Genomic DNA, 16,847 nt, shown 5'->3' with positions numbered 1-16,847 from the left:
TCCTGATATAGTTCAGTATTGTTTGTGACTCCTGATATAGTTCAGTATTGCTTGTGACTCCTGATATACTTCAGTATTGCTTGTAACTCCTGGTAAAGTTCATTATTGCTTGTGACTCCTGATATAGTTCAGTATTGCTTGTGACTCCTTATATAGTTCATTATTGCTTGTGACTCCTGATATAGTTCAGTTTTGTTTGTGACTCCTGATATAGTTCAGTTTTGTTTGTGACTCCTGACATAGTTCAGTATTGCATGTGACTCCTGATATAGTTCAGTATTGCTTGTGACTCATGATATAGTTCAGCATTGGTTGTGACTCCTGATATAGTTCAGAATTGCTTGTGACTCCTGTTATAGTTCAGCATTGGTTGTGACTCCTGATATAGTTCAGCATTGTTTGTGACTCCTGATATAGTTCAGTATTGCTTGTAGCTTCTGTTATAGTTCAGCATTGTTTGTGACTCTTGATATAGTTCAGCATTGTTTGTGACTCCTAGTATAGTTCAGTATTGCTTGTTTCTCCTGTCTAGTTCAGTATTGCTTGTGACGTCTGATATAGTTCAGTATTGTTTGTGACTCCTGGTATATTTTAGTATTGTTTGTGACTCCTAATATAGTTCAGTATTGTTTGTGACTCCTGATATAGTTCAGTATTACTTGTGACTCATGATATAGTTCAGCATTGTTTGTGACTCATGATATAGTTCAGCATTGTTTGTGACTCCTGATATAGTTCAGCATTGCGTGTGTCTCCTGTTATAGTTCAGCATTGTTTGTGACTCCTGCTATAGTTCAGTATTGTTTGTGACTCCTGATATAGCTTAGTATTGTTTGTGACTCCTGATATAGTTTAGTATTGTTTGTGACTCTAGTTATAGTTCAGCATTGTTTGTGACTCGATATAGTTCAGTGTTGTTTGTGACTTTTGTTATAATTCAGTATAGCTTGGAACTCGTATAGTTCAGTATTGTTTGTGACTCGTATGACAAGGTAAAATGTCTTTAACTTGAGCATATTATTAGTATAATAATTTGTGACAGCTATATCTTTTCAATTCTTCTACGGAACTATTGTGACATATATTTAATGGTCATTCGAGGACTACCGAACAAAGTGTATCATTTGTGATTGTAACAGGCATTAAGTGATAATTAGAAGACAACCCTAGCTAGTGTAGCCTTCTGTGGAACCATTGCAGCAAACATTTGATAGTCATTAGAGAAATACCCTAACCAGGGTATTCTTTGTCAATGTTTCTGTGTAAGTATTGTAACAAACATTTAATGGTATTAGAGGACTACTCCAGCCCATGTATCCTTTGTCAGTTCTTCTGTGTCATTATCATGACAGGCAATTAATGGAATACTCCAGTCAGTGTATCTTTTGTCAGTTCTTCTGTGTCAGTATTGTAACAAACATTTAACGGTATTAGAGGAATACTCTAGTCAGTGTATCCTTTGTCAGACCTTCTGTGTCAGTATTATAACAAACATTTAATGGTATTAGAGGAATACTCTAGTCAGTGTATCCTTTGTCAGTTCTTCTGTGTCAGTATTGTAACAAACATTTAATGGTATTAGACGAATACTCTAATCAGTGTATCCTTTGTCAGTTCTTCTGTGTCAGTATTGTAACAGACATTTAATGGTATCAGAGGACTACTCTGGTTAGTGTTTCCTACGTCAGTAAGAAAGTTATTCAAATATGAGAGCTTGAAATTAGTTGACAATTTTTTAAACAGAATAATTTTTTCATACAGCGGGAAATTAAAAGCATATCGGCACTGCATAGTTTATTGTCCAGTTAAAATAACATTGTGGGCTGAAATGATAGCACATCAGAACATGTTAAATGGCCCAGGACAGAACGTTGGAATAAGAAGAAAATCTTTGGCCATAATGATTACTGGAGTCAGACATGATTCAATAGAGATGATTAAAAAACATACTACAGTTGAGCTATCCAATCATTATAAACAAAATAATCCAAAATGGGTACCTTTGTTTGCCATTCCAGATCTGGGATAACCATGGGTTAGACAAGCAGAAAATGTATGAAGAATTCTACAAAGAAGTTGTCAGAAGAACAGCCAGACTCGTGGCTGGGTGGCAGAGTGTTGGATGGTGTCATGGGTTTGTTCTTTTTCTATTTCGTTCATTTGTTTGTTTGTTTGTTGATACATTCCCCAATCCAGTGTGGTGGAGGCACATATATTTACCATTCTTCATTCCTCAATATTCTTCTGCAGCTGTCCATCCTTTCGTCTGGTTAAGTTTTGTGTTTTTATCAGTTTTCAGGCATTGTACTTCTACAAACACATTTATTTCAGACACTAGTTCCATGAACAGATATCTGCTGTGTCATATCATGTTTCAGGTACTATTTGCATGAATGCATGTCTTATGTGTTCATATCAGTTTTCAGACATTGGTTACAAGAATGCATGTCTATTGTGTTCATATCAGTTTTAAGACACTAGTTCCATGAACACATATCTGTTGTGTCATATCAGTTTTCAGGCACTGGTACCATGAATGCATGTCTCTTGTGTTCATATCAGTTTTCAGGCACCGGTTACATGAACACATATCTAGTTTTATTGTTAGATCATTTTTTGGGCACTGGGTTATCCTCACTGGATACTATTTCCATGTCCATGTAAAACATGTCTGGAGGTATTTAAGAGAAATTACCATTGTCCCTCTATGTATTGCTTTATCTTGCCACTGGGTATACAGTAACAAATGGTTAGCTGAAAGCATAGGATGGATCTGTTATATGACAGTTTTACCTATATGGGTGGCTGGCTTGCTGATCCAATTACACTGGGCCATCTCTTCATGTGCCTCAGTGGTACCCCTTCATGGGTCATCTCTTCATGTGCCTAAGTGGTACCCCTTCATGGGCCATCTCTTCATGTGCCTCAGTGGTACCCCTTCATGGGGTCATCTCTTCATGTGCCTCAGTGGTACCCCTTCATGGGGTCATCTCTTCATGTACCTCAGTGGTACCCCTTCATGGGCCATCTCTTAATGTGCCTCAGTGGTACCCCTTCATGGGGTCATCTCTTCATGTGCATCAGTGGTACCCCTTATCCATTCCACTTGATCAGAAGGTCAGGATCATGAATATTGTAGTATCATTCCTGTGTCAGTGCCTACAATAATTCAGAAGTTGATGGGTCAGAACTTATGGTCACTCTCAGATGGGACAAATCCTGGGTCTGACTCAACAAACTGCTTGATTTTGCCGTAGATCTCCACATTACAATTCCAACTAAATCCAGTCCTCTCAAACAACTACAGCTACAGACAATATCCAGTTCAGATAAAATGGGTGTGTGGGCCTAATGACACAACCAGGCTTTGTAGCAAAGAATATGCTGCTCTCAATGGGCAATCAGAGAGTTGTCATATGTTCCCTCTCTTTGATAGATACATCAAGAGGATCAACCATGCAAGATCCTGTATGCACCCTCATACATTACATGAAGTGCACAGAGAAAAGCCATGGAACAAGAGAATGACCCTTTAGAGACTAAATCCTCCAAATGCCCAGGTAATTTTTGTCCCATCCCCAAATTTACAAAACATTCTGACACTCCTGTATAGACCTCACTTCCAAATATTAATTTTAAGATTTGACTGGTCAGTGGTATAATGTTAGCCAATTAGATGTTAGAATTCTGAGTTATTGGAGTTTGAAAGTGGTGTTGCATTTTTTGTATTTAGTATCAGAAAAATTTATTAAAAACAAGAAGTTTTAATGTTATAAATGTAAACATACAAGATTTTTATAATGAAATCTTATGTGTGTGTGAAATTTATGTATTAAACTGAATAATTCCTTGTCTCTTACTTGATAAGTTTAACTCTGCAATTGTTGGGTGAGTGTTGGTTATTTTCACCACACTTTGGATATGTGATATTGTGCTTCAGTCTGTATGTTCATGCAGTCATGAACATGTAATCTCCCTGAACTTCTACACTATAAAAGCTATGAACATGAAACATGGATCACTGATAGTCCTTTGTGTGTAAATTGTGCCAACACTTTAAGAATTGGTGCGGGGGTTGATTTTACATAAATCTCAAATAACTTTCGAGCTGCTAAGCATTGGCATATGTAGTCTGATATGACTGGTACCCCTGGGGTCTAGCCCCATCTGTTAAGAATTTAGTTCCCAGTTTATATGTAAATTAATATCCCCATCCTAGAGCGATTTAAATTTACTGGGAATGAAAAACCAGGTTTATTTGTATGTAATCAACTTTGACCCCATGGTCTATCCTCCTTCTCTCACCCCCACCCCCTTGTTTATACCATACAAACTGTTGAGAATCCTACCTTATAACCATATATTCACTTACATGGAATGTAAGGACAAATTTATAGATTAAAATGACATTTTCCACTGGGTCTATCCCTGCTCAAATGGACTTTGCTCCTATGCTCCTATGCGTGGTTTGAAAACTATTAAGATCCTCGCCTTTTAATTATGTGCATAGTTGCTGGGCATGAAAAAACAAATGTACTTTCAGAAATCACCCACAGGAATCTACCCAAGAGGCTCAAACTTTGGGTTTTGGGATTGTAAGGTGCTCCTGTGGCTGAGTGGTCTAAGGCCTTGCCTTTGGGTTTGGGATTGTAAGGTGCTCATGTGGCTGAGTGGTCTAAGGCCTTGCCTTTGGGTTTGGGATTGTAAGGTGCTCATGTGGCTGAGTGGTCTAAGGCCTTGCCTTTGGGTTTGAGATTGTAAGGGGCTCATGTGGATGAGTGGTCTAAGGCCTTGCCTTTGGGTTTGGGATTGTAAGGGGCTTATGTGGCTGAGTGGTCTAAGGCCTTGCCTTTGGGTTTGGGATTGTAAGGGGCTCATGTGGCTGAGTGGTCTAAGGCCTTGCCTTTGCAGATCACACTTACGTCTGTCGAGTCTAAGTTTGAACAATTTCCACCCAATATACTGGCGATCATGTAAATCCTGTCTGCTGAAAAATGAACATTAAATTACATTAAATTACACAAAACAAACAAAAACAAAATTGAAACAGGCAAACATGGAATACATATTTTACAAACACAGAATTGTTTTTTTATGACATAAGCAGGAATTTAAAAAATTCTTCAGCAAAATTACTTTTCATCGTTTCATTATCAGTGACCTAATAAAAAAAGTTTTTTAATGCGGCCTAGTGGTTATATTGTCCGGTTTGGATATGAGAGGTCATGGGTTCATACCCTGGCCAAGTCTTACCAGAGACTTATAATAATGGTAATAACAGCCGCTGCAGTAGGTGCTCAGTGTTAAGAGGTTAGTGTTAGGACTGGTTCGTCTGGTGTAAGAAAAATGTGATTGGAGGGACATCATGCTACATGTCTGCAGCATGATACTCAGTGCTTGACATCACTATAAACTGCCACACTGCATACATTATAGCGATATGACTGAAAAATTGTTAAAGCTACATTAAAAATCCAAATCACCCACACACACACTTTTAATGTCACAGTGTCAGAGAATTATATTGCTGTCTCCTTTGCTTTTCCTGTACATTCCTTTTGATACATTTGTATCGTATTGCTACATGTTAATGTTGAAAAACACTAACTTAACTTTCTGATACATTGTATCATGTATCATACAAAATGTAACTGAATATTTGTATTTCTTATAGGGTTTTGAATACTGACAACATGAGTGTTCTTGGACTTACTATTGACTATGGTCCTTATGGATTTATGGACAGATATGATCCAGATTTCATCTGTAATGCTTCAGGTAGATCCTTCTCTCTCTCTGTCTCTTTCTGTCTGTCTGTCTGTTTGTCTGTCTGTCTTTGAACAAGGAATTTATTGTCTTGCATGCATAGAGAGTATGTGACATATCAATCTTTCAAACTGAGCAGCATTATTGGTAATACCAGTAAAAATAACAATAACAATAATAATAATAATAATTATTAATAATAATAATATGGACTTAGTACAGTACCTGATGTTTAGAAGCTCTAAAGCATTTTGCAATATCATAAAAAACATAAAACATACACAATGACAAGATTATAAAAACAAACATCATGAAGTTACAAAACAAGAATATTCTGACACATTTTTAGGTCTTTAAGGCTGTTCTTGAAGTCTAAATGGGTGAGTTTTAAGAACAGTCTTGAATGAGATAGAAGTGTCCTTGTGTCTAAGATTAAAAGGCAATTCATTCCACGTAGCTGGGGCTTGGTACGCAAAAGAATGTTACCCAAATCACTTTCTTTTAAACGAGCGAATATCAAAATTTGAGTGTCAAAAGAGGAGCATAAGTTTCGTGATGGGTTGTATGCATGGGGGGAGGTCAGATAGATGTATTTAACTGGAACCAGCCAGTGAAATGGAGGAGGTTACCTTGCAGGGGGGTGGGGAGTTGCTCAGTTGTTCATGCTCTAAGGATTATCTGAACAGCTGTTTTTTTTAATTTTTTTTAGCAGATATGGAAACAAACCAGATAGAAGGGACTTACAATAGTCTTGAAAGTGCTAATGAACATACAAGTGTTTTAGTTGAATCAACCAAAAGAAAACTGCGAATGGTAATGATGTGTCTCAGTTCCAGATATGCAGCCTTGCATATGTTCATGATATGTTGGTGTAATGAAAGAGTACTGTCAAGAGTGACACTTAGGTTCCATACAGACTGTGTAAATTTAATGTTGGTATTGCTAATTCTTATTGTTTTAAGTAAACGATATGAATGAGAAAATCTTTGTGTGTTGATCAGGATGGTAACAGTTTTATCGTCATTCATCTGCAGCTTGTTACATGACATACATGACGTCACGTTGGAAATGCACCTCTCTCTGCCTTGGATGGTAGCCTGAAGTTGAGTAGCTGTATTTGTATATTTGAGTGTCATCACCGTGTAAATGGTGAGACACCAGATGTCAATCTATGACACTTGAGAGCGGCTGAGTGAATTTGTAGCATAAACAATGTTATGATGAGCCCAGGTTGGAATTTTTAAATGTTCTGTAACATATACCATAGCAATGTCAAAATCCCTGTGTGATGTAGCCTTATGCAGACCCTTTTCTTTTATTGTAATTCCCAACTTTGTATTTTCCAGAGCTTGAACTTTGTTACATATATGGTATTTTCTTTGTGTTCCAAAATGACATCTTGCCTCTGTTTATTTTGACTGTTTTGTCAGATAGAAAAACAGAAAATCATCAGATCAGAGTAAACATTAAGGTTGTGTGTTGAGATAACTAATTTTTAATGTTTAAATGCATGAAAGTTCCTTCAGAGCTGAGACAGTAGTAAGTAAAGTTCCTTGACTAGAGTTGGAGAAAAGTAGCCAGCCCAGACTGCTCTGGGAAAGATTTGAACCCACAACCCATTTTTTTTACTGTTCAACGCCTGGCTTGCATATGTTTCTTGAAAATCTTAGACAGTGAGGGTTTGACATAGTGCCATTCCTAGGTGATGTACGTTATCTTGAGAAACCTTTTATTTTAATGTTGTTGAGCAATCAAACTGAAAAGGAACAAAATTTTAATAAGATATTGTCATTTTGAAAGATGATGGTGGCCGGTACACATACAAGAAGCAGCCTGAAATCTGCAGATGGAATTGTCAAAAGTTTGCAGAGGCCATAAAGGAAGCCATACCTCTGGACAAAACCATGCCTCATCTAGAGCTTTATGATCAGGAATTCGACAGCCAGTACAAGAGCAATATGAGGAAGAAGGTAATGAATTTGGGTTTAATATCGGCTAATCCAAACTTGAATATGCGAGTTTTCAGATGACTAACTGACACTATTCTATTACCAGCCAACCCTAAGGATCTTAACAAATAAATTATTAATATTTTGAGCATGTTAGGATAATTTGGATTATGGCTTCATTCATTTATTTTAGTAAAAACTATTAAGCATCACAGATTATTTACAAACTTGCCTTTCGTTGCACTGTCTTTTAACCCTTTGCTGGATATAGATTAGGCAACATAATCTAAACAAAAAGGCTACCTGTCACACTCTATTCCTATACCTGGCACACTGTATACCTATACTGGCACACTATACCTATCACACTTCTGCTTTCAAGCAGCAAATGCTACCACAGAGAACCAAAATATTTCATTAGGTTTGTGCTGAATGTATAAAACTAGAATATAAAGCTGTGGAAGCTCTGAGCAATGCCTAAACAAGATAGTATGTCATGAAATGAATCTAGCATTGCTTCTCGGGACTTTTTTCAGCATGCATTCATAAGCGGCCATTATTAAGGCCCTGTGTTTAGATGTGGAAACCCCAGTGTAATCACATTTTTCATCTGTAGATCTGTGCATCTGTTATGACTTCTTTTGACTGGCATAGCTCAGCAATTATTACACATAACTGACATCCATTTACTAGTTGAATTATATGTGCTTTAGAAGGTTTCGTCTTTTCAGGTTCAATTTTGACAGATATTGCCCTTTTTTTCCATTAGCATTAAATATCCACTATAGCAGATCCCTGTAACCAGCATAGCCTAGGAACCTTGCATCATATTCTGGTAGAGTATGAAGTCAGCAGTGCCAAAAGACTAACTGTAGATGTGTGGTATATGGATTTTGTCTTTTAACTCTGTTTTGCATGTAGTTATGGCCTTTCACAATTAAGTTGGATTGTTGCTTGTTATCAGCATAGATCAAGAGAGGTTATACAAAATCTATTGCAATTTGGTATGAACATTATCTCATGGACTTATCCATACTGTATATGGGTTTATTTTAGTTTAGTAGACTTATAGCCCCCTGACTAGTCCACCCAACTTTTTCCTGACCTGGTTTTTGCAAGATAATTTCACCAAAATGTCCCACTGTCACATTATCACATTATTTTCACTAAAGAACATTCAGCAGGAATCAGACATTAAAATTCTGTCATCATTTTTTAAATTCTTTTGTAAAGATTCTTTATGTACTCTCAGGAAACATTGATGATTTCCTCAAATTTGACAAAGTTCTAAACTGTTTGGTTTTAGAATCATAAAGGTTTTAATGTATTCAGCTTTAAAATTGTAAAGTTATTTTGTATCCTTTCTACTGTATCAACATATGGCAAAAATCATGATTTCTATCATTATCAAGATATTGTTCAAGCTCAGTTTGAGAAACTGGGACCAGCTCTGGCTGACTTGCAAAAGCACTGTTATGTTTTGAAAACAATCAATTTGCTATACACAAGGAAAATAAAAGGAGGATAGTAATAGTATGGGTTTTGGTTGAGAACCACAGTAATATTCACATGAAAACAAGGTGTTTTTAAGGTCTGCCTAACGAATAATTGAAGATCAATATAGTCAAAAAGCTTAGTATTAATTGATGATTATTGGGTTTAATTACTTTAGTCAGAAAATTTTGGTGTTGATGTAATTTTATTTCATGGCTTTTAGAACCACATGAAATAAAAACAACACAAAAATATACTGGTTTTTGTCATTTGGTCAAATATACATCCAGGAAATTTTTTTCCAAAAAAAGTCATGAATAATATTACACAAATTTAAGCCCACACAAATTCAAGGTAGAATTTCTTGTCCAAAAAGGCATATTTACAATATGAATTTGAAAAAACAAAAACGAAAATGGTATTTCCATGTCTCTAGATTTGAATCAGTTTCGTTGAAATGATCTATGACTGTATTATCTACTTTTTATTTCATTCTCTCTTTCCATATTAATACAACATCACTGGAACATTTAATACTGGATTTTTAGATACCAAAGTGTACCATAATTATTATTAATTAGATATTTCCACTTTGTAGCTGAATTCAAGATGGGGCTCTGTGGACTCAACTTATAAGTGATCATAGTAAATCTTTTTATAAAATGTTTTTCTTTCACCTTTTCAGTTTGGATTGCAGCATGCAGATATACCCGAGGACAAGTAAGTTTGAGATCCCTTTCCTCTTTATAGCCCTGCCATTGAAAGTTGTGGAGTATTATTGTTTACATTTGTCCTATCAGGAGGGATGGCTTCTGTTTTGGTTTCCAGATGTTATCTTAAGTTAAGCAGATTTCATTGCAGCATGGTACATTTGTTCCCCTTTTCCTCTTGATTATGGGACCAGTAATTCCAAGGTCACGGTCATTATTGCTAAAGATAGATTTTGCCTCATAATTTCTTTTCCAGATAACTTTAACTGTTGATTTTGGGGCCATTAACACCAAGGTCAGGGGCACTATAGCTGAAAATAGAGTTTGTCTTTATATGTCTTTAGTATATAAATTAAACTGTTGATTTTGGGACCAGGAACTCCTTGGTCAAAATTGATGTTGTTACAAACAGAGCTTGCCTTATAATTTCTTTTCCACATAATTTAAATTCTAGTGAACATATTGCAAAGCAACTTGGTACATGGTGTGCAGTAAAGAATCCTATTAAGTTTTTGGTCTAGGTCAAGGTCATTAGTGCAGCAGTTGATTTTGCTTTCATAAATTAAGTTCTGGTGAGATGATTTCACTGCAGCTGGGCATATGTGTTGCCCATAATACAGGGGAGAACTCTTGATTGTTGGGCAGATATTACCAACAGTTGTTAAAAATTAACTTTTTTCATGCATTTCATTTCTGGATAACAGCTTAAGTTCTAGTTATCTTATTTAAATGCAACTTAGTATATATATATATATCCCATAGCCCAAGAAAGCAGCCCATTATTATGGGGGTGAGTAGCTTAAGGACATCATTGCTGAAATTAAATTTTGCATATTCATTTCATTTTTGGATGAAGGCTTAATTTCTGGTTCATGTATTTGTTCATCAGATCTCATCTAAGGAAAGAAACCCTTTGTGGGTTTGAGCCTTTAAGGTCAAATCCACTTTTACTGCAGTAATTATTTGCAGTATTATCTGGCACCTTCCTGTGGATGAAGACAGTGCTAATTTTAAGGAATATAATGACCTCTCCTCACCTACTCAAGCAACCTCAACAACAGGAGTTTGTTGCAAACCCAGATTTGTTGAACCTGCATGTCTGGATCAAGCAAAATAAACCTGCAGGGGCAAACAGTTCTCTGAACAGTACCAACTACTTTGAAAGCATGTGACGGGAAATGGAGAATTTTCTCACAGTGGTGTGAGCAAGGACATATTCCTCCACTTAAGGCTAATAACTAACTTCCTCCTATGGCTTTTTGGGGTGAAAAGGTTAGCACCCATCATGATAAAAGGGTAATATTTTGCTAAATTTCAGACACTTTAAGTTGCCATAGAAGGTAGGATATATGAGAAAACAAAGACCTCTTCATCCTTCTGGAAATCTTGGATTTGTCACAACCAAGGACTTTGACCCTGTGACAGAATAGAATCTACCATGGGTTCTGAAATAGTTGAATAAGAAACCATTTGAACTGCTCTGTAGTGCATTATTGGCTCACGTCTCATACAAGACCTGCTTCCTTGTCATCCTAGTTACAACAGGTAAGATCAGAAAAATACATGCCTTCTCGATAGACCTGAACCATCTGCAGTTCCATTTGGTTGGTTTGATTTCACTCATGATGGTCTCTGCCTCCTTTGCCAGGAACAGGATTTCACTCATGGGCAATCAGTCTTTTGTTGTGAATGCTCATTCCATGTGTTGCCCTTTGCATAAGAAACATCCACATGACTCAATGAGGGCCTTTAGGCATTACTTAATATGACCCAAGCCAGAACAAAGAGGGAAATCTCAGTTACATTTATCTTTGAAAAGGAGAAAGGGTGATAACTCAGTTTCTATTATCCTGGATGAGATGGGTTATTTGCTTTACATACAGAGACTTAAACCAAGATCAAATGAAGTTATTATGTTAGGTCAGTCATTGTCAGTATTGCATTTGAGTGCAACTGTTCTCAAACCAGTATTATGTAAGCTGTATGATAGAGCTCTGCCAGAAACCTCCTAGATATGATCATAAGTTACAAGGAGAACCAACTAACTCATTGACATGTATGGACAGAGATACCAGATCACAATATATCTGACTCAGTGACAGAAGTATGGGCACAAAGAGATGCCTGATAGCAATATATCTGACTCTTTGACAGACGTATGGACACGAAGACAGAGATGCCAAATCACATTATATCTGAGTCATTGACAGATGTGTGGACACAAAGACAGAGATGCCAGATCACATTATATCTGAGTCATTGACATATGTATAGACACAAAGACAGAGATGCCAGATCACATTATATCTGACTCATTGACAAATGTGTGGACACAGACAAAGATATCAGATCAGAATATCTGCATAATTTCAGGTATGGCTAGATGGCATTAAAGTTCTCAAGATGAGGTTATTGGAATATCCATATTATAACATTGATATATATATATATATATATATATATATATATATATATATATATATATATATATATATATATATATATATATATATATATTAGTTAAGGTTGAAGTTGAATGTATCAGCTTCAGAACATGCTGTGGTAGTTAGACTGTTTTATCTCTTTCATTATTACAACATGGACCATTGTAATATAATGTGTACAGTAATAACTACCTCTTCCATTTTAACATAATAAGGGCCATTGTAATATAATGTGTACAGTAATAACTAGTAAAGTTAGATTTAGATGAGACTCTATTGATACAAAGGCATCTTCATAGGAATCATGTTCACCATTTATTGGTTAATTGATACTTTACAATCTTCAGTGAAAAAACGGTTTTCCTTGCTTATGAATTGTGAGACATGCAAACCATATCACATTTTTGGTGGTGATTTGCGATAACAATTGCAGCAACATCATCAGCAGTGTTACAGTGCTGTGTTAAAAGCCTTAGGGAGTTGTATATCTTTCACATCAGCAGCTTTATTCAGCTGGAACATTGGTACATTACTATTATTTTAAGCTGACTTTGATGGATTTCAATCCCTTCATGTATGTCTTTGACATTGTATCCATTCTCTTTTACTAAAAATAGTTTGTATTACTAATAATAGTTACAAACTGTATGGTCTTAGTAATATTAGTAACAAAGTATAGTTCTGCTGGAATTTCAGGTGACTGCATCAGTGGTCTAGTGGTTAGAGCATCTGCCTCAAATGCAGGAGGTCGACGGTATGAACCCCGGCCAAGTCATACCAAAGACTTATAAAAAATGGTACTTACAGTTGCCTTGCTAGATGCTCAGCATTAAGAGGTTAGTGTTAGGACTGGTTGTCTGGTGTCAGGATAATGTGACTGGGTGGGACATAATGCTACATATGAGTGAATGATGTCTCAGTGCTAACCATCACTAGAACTGGCACACTGCGGACATCATAGCGATATGACTGAAAAATTGCTAAAGCTATGTTAAAAATCCAAATCAAACACATGCACACACACACACACACACTCACTGAGGTGAAATTATATATCATGGAAAGCAATTACAAGTTAGGTAAATGATAGCAGCTTATAATGTTATCTATTTTGATGGTAATATTTGAAGCAGTGGTAGAAAATGCTTTTAAAACAAATCTCCACAATAAATCCTCAAATAATGTTTCAGATGTTAATATAAATTATTAACATAATAGTGGGAGCCCCGAGTGGCCGAGTGGTCTAAAGCACTCACCGTTATGGATTACTGCCATCTCACCTCTGCGTGGGTTCGAGTCCTGGGCTAGGCCAATGTGGGTATGTGAGAAAGCTTGCCAGTAGCATCTTGTGGGTTGGTGGTTCTTTCCAGGGTTTTTCCAGGTTCTTCCTCTACCACTGATACTGGCTGCCATGTATAGGCTATCTTGTGCTGAAAAATGGCGTTAAACCCTATAACAACAACATAATAGTGAATATATATATATATATATATATATATATATATATATATATATATATATATATATATATATATATATATATAGTGGAGCCTCGTTAATCCAGACTCCGTTTATCCGGAAACCTCGCTATCCGGACATAATTCAATGGGAACAGAATTCCTAAACGTTAATTTGCTCCGTTAATCAAGAAATCCGCAATCAAAATCGGGGACCAAAGTATAAAATTACATTAAAACTTGTCTCGATAATCCGGAAATAATCTGTCCAAAAATAAGAAAATTTGAAAAATCGTATGTGAAAATACAATCAGAAGAATAATACATAAAACACAGTAGTGAAGCCCTTGAGAATCTATGGCCACTATCAGTAACTAAGTAGCATGACCATATTGTAACCAGCGATTGTATAAATAATGTCTGTTTTAGCTAGTTGCCGACGGGGGTGTTAATAATTAAATAAACACACTGGGATCAAATCGTCCACGCTTTTTGACATAACATATGGTAAATAAATTAAAAGTGTCATTAAGCCTCTTTGTTGTTCACCAATTGTATGTAATAATCACAATTTATTGTTTGCTGTGCAAATACAGTTGACATTTTTAAGCTCTGGACAGTATAGGGCTTCAAAAAGAATCCAGGCAAACAAAGGTTACAGACTTCTTCAGGAAATTGACATAATAAATGTATGTACAATACATACATGTACATGAACATAGTGTGATGTGTTCGATGTGTTAATTGTCTAAACTTCTATTCACTGTATATGTACGTACAAGCACATGTTATAATAATGTGAAATAAACACAAATTAATAGATGTATTCATTAATTTATTTCAACCATTATTGAATATACAGTACATTACATTTAAAGCTAGCATATACATGTACATATATACGGTGTGATGATATCGTAAAATAAAAAATGTGCATGATTCAATTATCCGGAAAACTCGTTAATCCGGACATATTCGCTGGGAACGAATGTGTCCGGATTAACAAGGCTCTACTGTGTGTGTATATATATATATATATATATATATATATATATATATATATATATATATATATATATATCTATATATATATATAAAGGAAATTAAGAATAATAAATTATATGGAGCAGTCTGTTTATGACTGTAAATTGGACCATAAATTACTCTTCAAGCTATCAATATTCGTAAAACCTTAATTCTGTGTACTGATATAATACCTTTCCTAGGAAAAGCATAACTTTCCTCTTGTTTTGCTTTAATTTTAAATGGAAGAAAATTGGCATAATTATCAGCATTGTAAATATTTTTAGGGTTTCCAGTAATATGTAATTGAAAGTATGCTTATTTTACTTGTTGAAAGTTGTCCATTTTACATACTGAAATTAAACAATTGGTATTATTGAACTCAGTATGAACCATTCCTCTTTAATCTTCTTGAACCTATTTTTACTGATACTTGTCTTGGTTTCATTAATTTCCTTTTTCCTATGTAGCTGGTACAAAGTACAAACATAACCCAAATTTCATTTATACAACTTTGCATATTTTGATATCTCTTTAATATTGTGGTTAGAGCATCTGCCTTGGATGCAGGAGGTTGCAGGTTCAAACCCCTGCCAAATCATATCAAAGAATTATAAAAATGGTACTAGCTGCTGCCTTGCTTGGCGCTCCGTATTAAGAGGTTAGTGTTAGGACTGGTCGGCCTGGTGTCAGGATAATGTGACTGGGTAGGACATCATGCTACATGTCTGCGGCATGTCTGCAGACATCATAGCAACATGACTGAAAAATTGTTAAAGCTACATTAAAAATCCAAATCATACACACACACTATTTAATATTGTGTAACATATCTTTTTCTTTTTAAGAGAGCTGTTTCAGTTATTCTTTGAAACGATGCAGAAAACTGGAGCAGATTTTAGCAGTAGCTTTAGATGTTTGAGTCGCCTCCCATTGCCCAGCTCCCCAAACTTTGAAAAGCACCATAAGGAAGTGGAGGAATATCTACAGCAACAATGCTGTTCAGTGGAAGAACTCAGATTATCCTACAAGCCTCGTATGGATCCCAGGTACTTCACGTTGTATAGGCAAAGCCTTGGAGAAACATCTTTACTGTGTATTTTGAACTTTCACAAGTTATCTTTATACTGTCAGTGTTAATGCTGATGGATATTCATTGAAGCAGTCTGTCTTTATCCCTGTGGTTGAAAGCTGGGGTTTCTTGGTTAAATGATGGTTCCTGTGGTCATAGAAATCCTGGAAATTTTGTAAGTTTCGAAAAGGCATTTCAGAGGTCTTTAAAAGTTATGAAATTTTCATAAGTCAATCAGAGTTTTGGAAAAGTCATGGCATTTTGTTATTTCACATTATCTGGTGACATTTTCATTCACAATGCAAATGTTTTACCAGCATATCTAATTTCGATAATATATTTGTTAGAGTAGGTTTCTTTGAAATTTCACAGTAGGACTAAATCTGGGGATCTTACTGCCATTCAGAATCTTTTTACTTGCAGCACAAGAAAAGAAGGGCCTTAAGTTGATGCTTTATGCAGAGGTTAATGTATCATCTGATAGGATAAAGTATGCCCAAAGCCAGCTATAAAAATGATGTTTTAGTGCTAAATGTGTTAGGTATTAGTAATTAATGTAATAGGTACTGTTGAAATTGGTGAAAAGGCCTTGGAAAAGTCACGGAATTACACATGTTAAAGATTGCAGGAACCCATTAAATGCTTTTTCCATCATAAGTTGAATATGGCTGATGGATAGGGGTTGCTTGTGTTTGAATAAAGATTTATCGTTAAGAATGGTTAAACAGCAAGAGGTGAAGTTCTTGTTGAATTCTAAAATTGATTTAAAATCAGCAGCTTTGAATTGTAATCTGTTCTAGTTGCTTGCAAAGAAATTTTATAGTCTTATCAGCACTGTCATTATTATACCCTAGAATTATGACTTTCCAAGGAATTTTAGAAATGAATTGTTAGATACTGTGATATATGCATAAATAAAAAAAATTTGGAAG

General features: G+C 35.6%; 1 protein-coding gene across 2 annotated transcripts in view; it reads left to right on the top strand.

Moving 5' to 3' along the window:
* LOC149791535 (protein adenylyltransferase SelO, mitochondrial-like) overlaps positions 1–16,847 on the top strand; it is a 48,189-nt gene that overhangs the window by 12,264 nt on the left and 19,078 nt on the right. For both annotated transcript variants that reach the window (XR_016423370.1, XM_089970064.1), the window contains exons 6-10: positions 2,019–2,134; positions 5,675–5,778; positions 7,567–7,736; positions 9,895–9,929; positions 15,692–15,892. Coding sequence is in view for 1 of the 2 variants with exons in the window: in XM_089970064.1 (XP_089826190.1) it covers positions 2,019–2,134; positions 5,675–5,778; positions 7,567–7,736; positions 9,895–9,929; positions 15,692–15,892 (626 nt within the window). In the remaining variant the exon portion in view is untranslated. The remainder of the gene's footprint in view (positions 1–2,018; positions 2,135–5,674; positions 5,779–7,566; positions 7,737–9,894; positions 9,930–15,691; positions 15,893–16,847) is intronic.

The sequence above is a fragment of the Sinohyriopsis cumingii genome, chromosome 9, assembly GCF_028554795.1.
Source record: "Sinohyriopsis cumingii isolate HCF-2022 chromosome 9, ASM2855479v2, whole genome shotgun sequence".
NCBI classification, from domain to species: domain Eukaryota; kingdom Metazoa; phylum Mollusca; class Bivalvia; order Unionida; family Unionidae; genus Sinohyriopsis; species Sinohyriopsis cumingii.
This window is presented reverse-complemented; position numbering and strand designations above follow the sequence as displayed.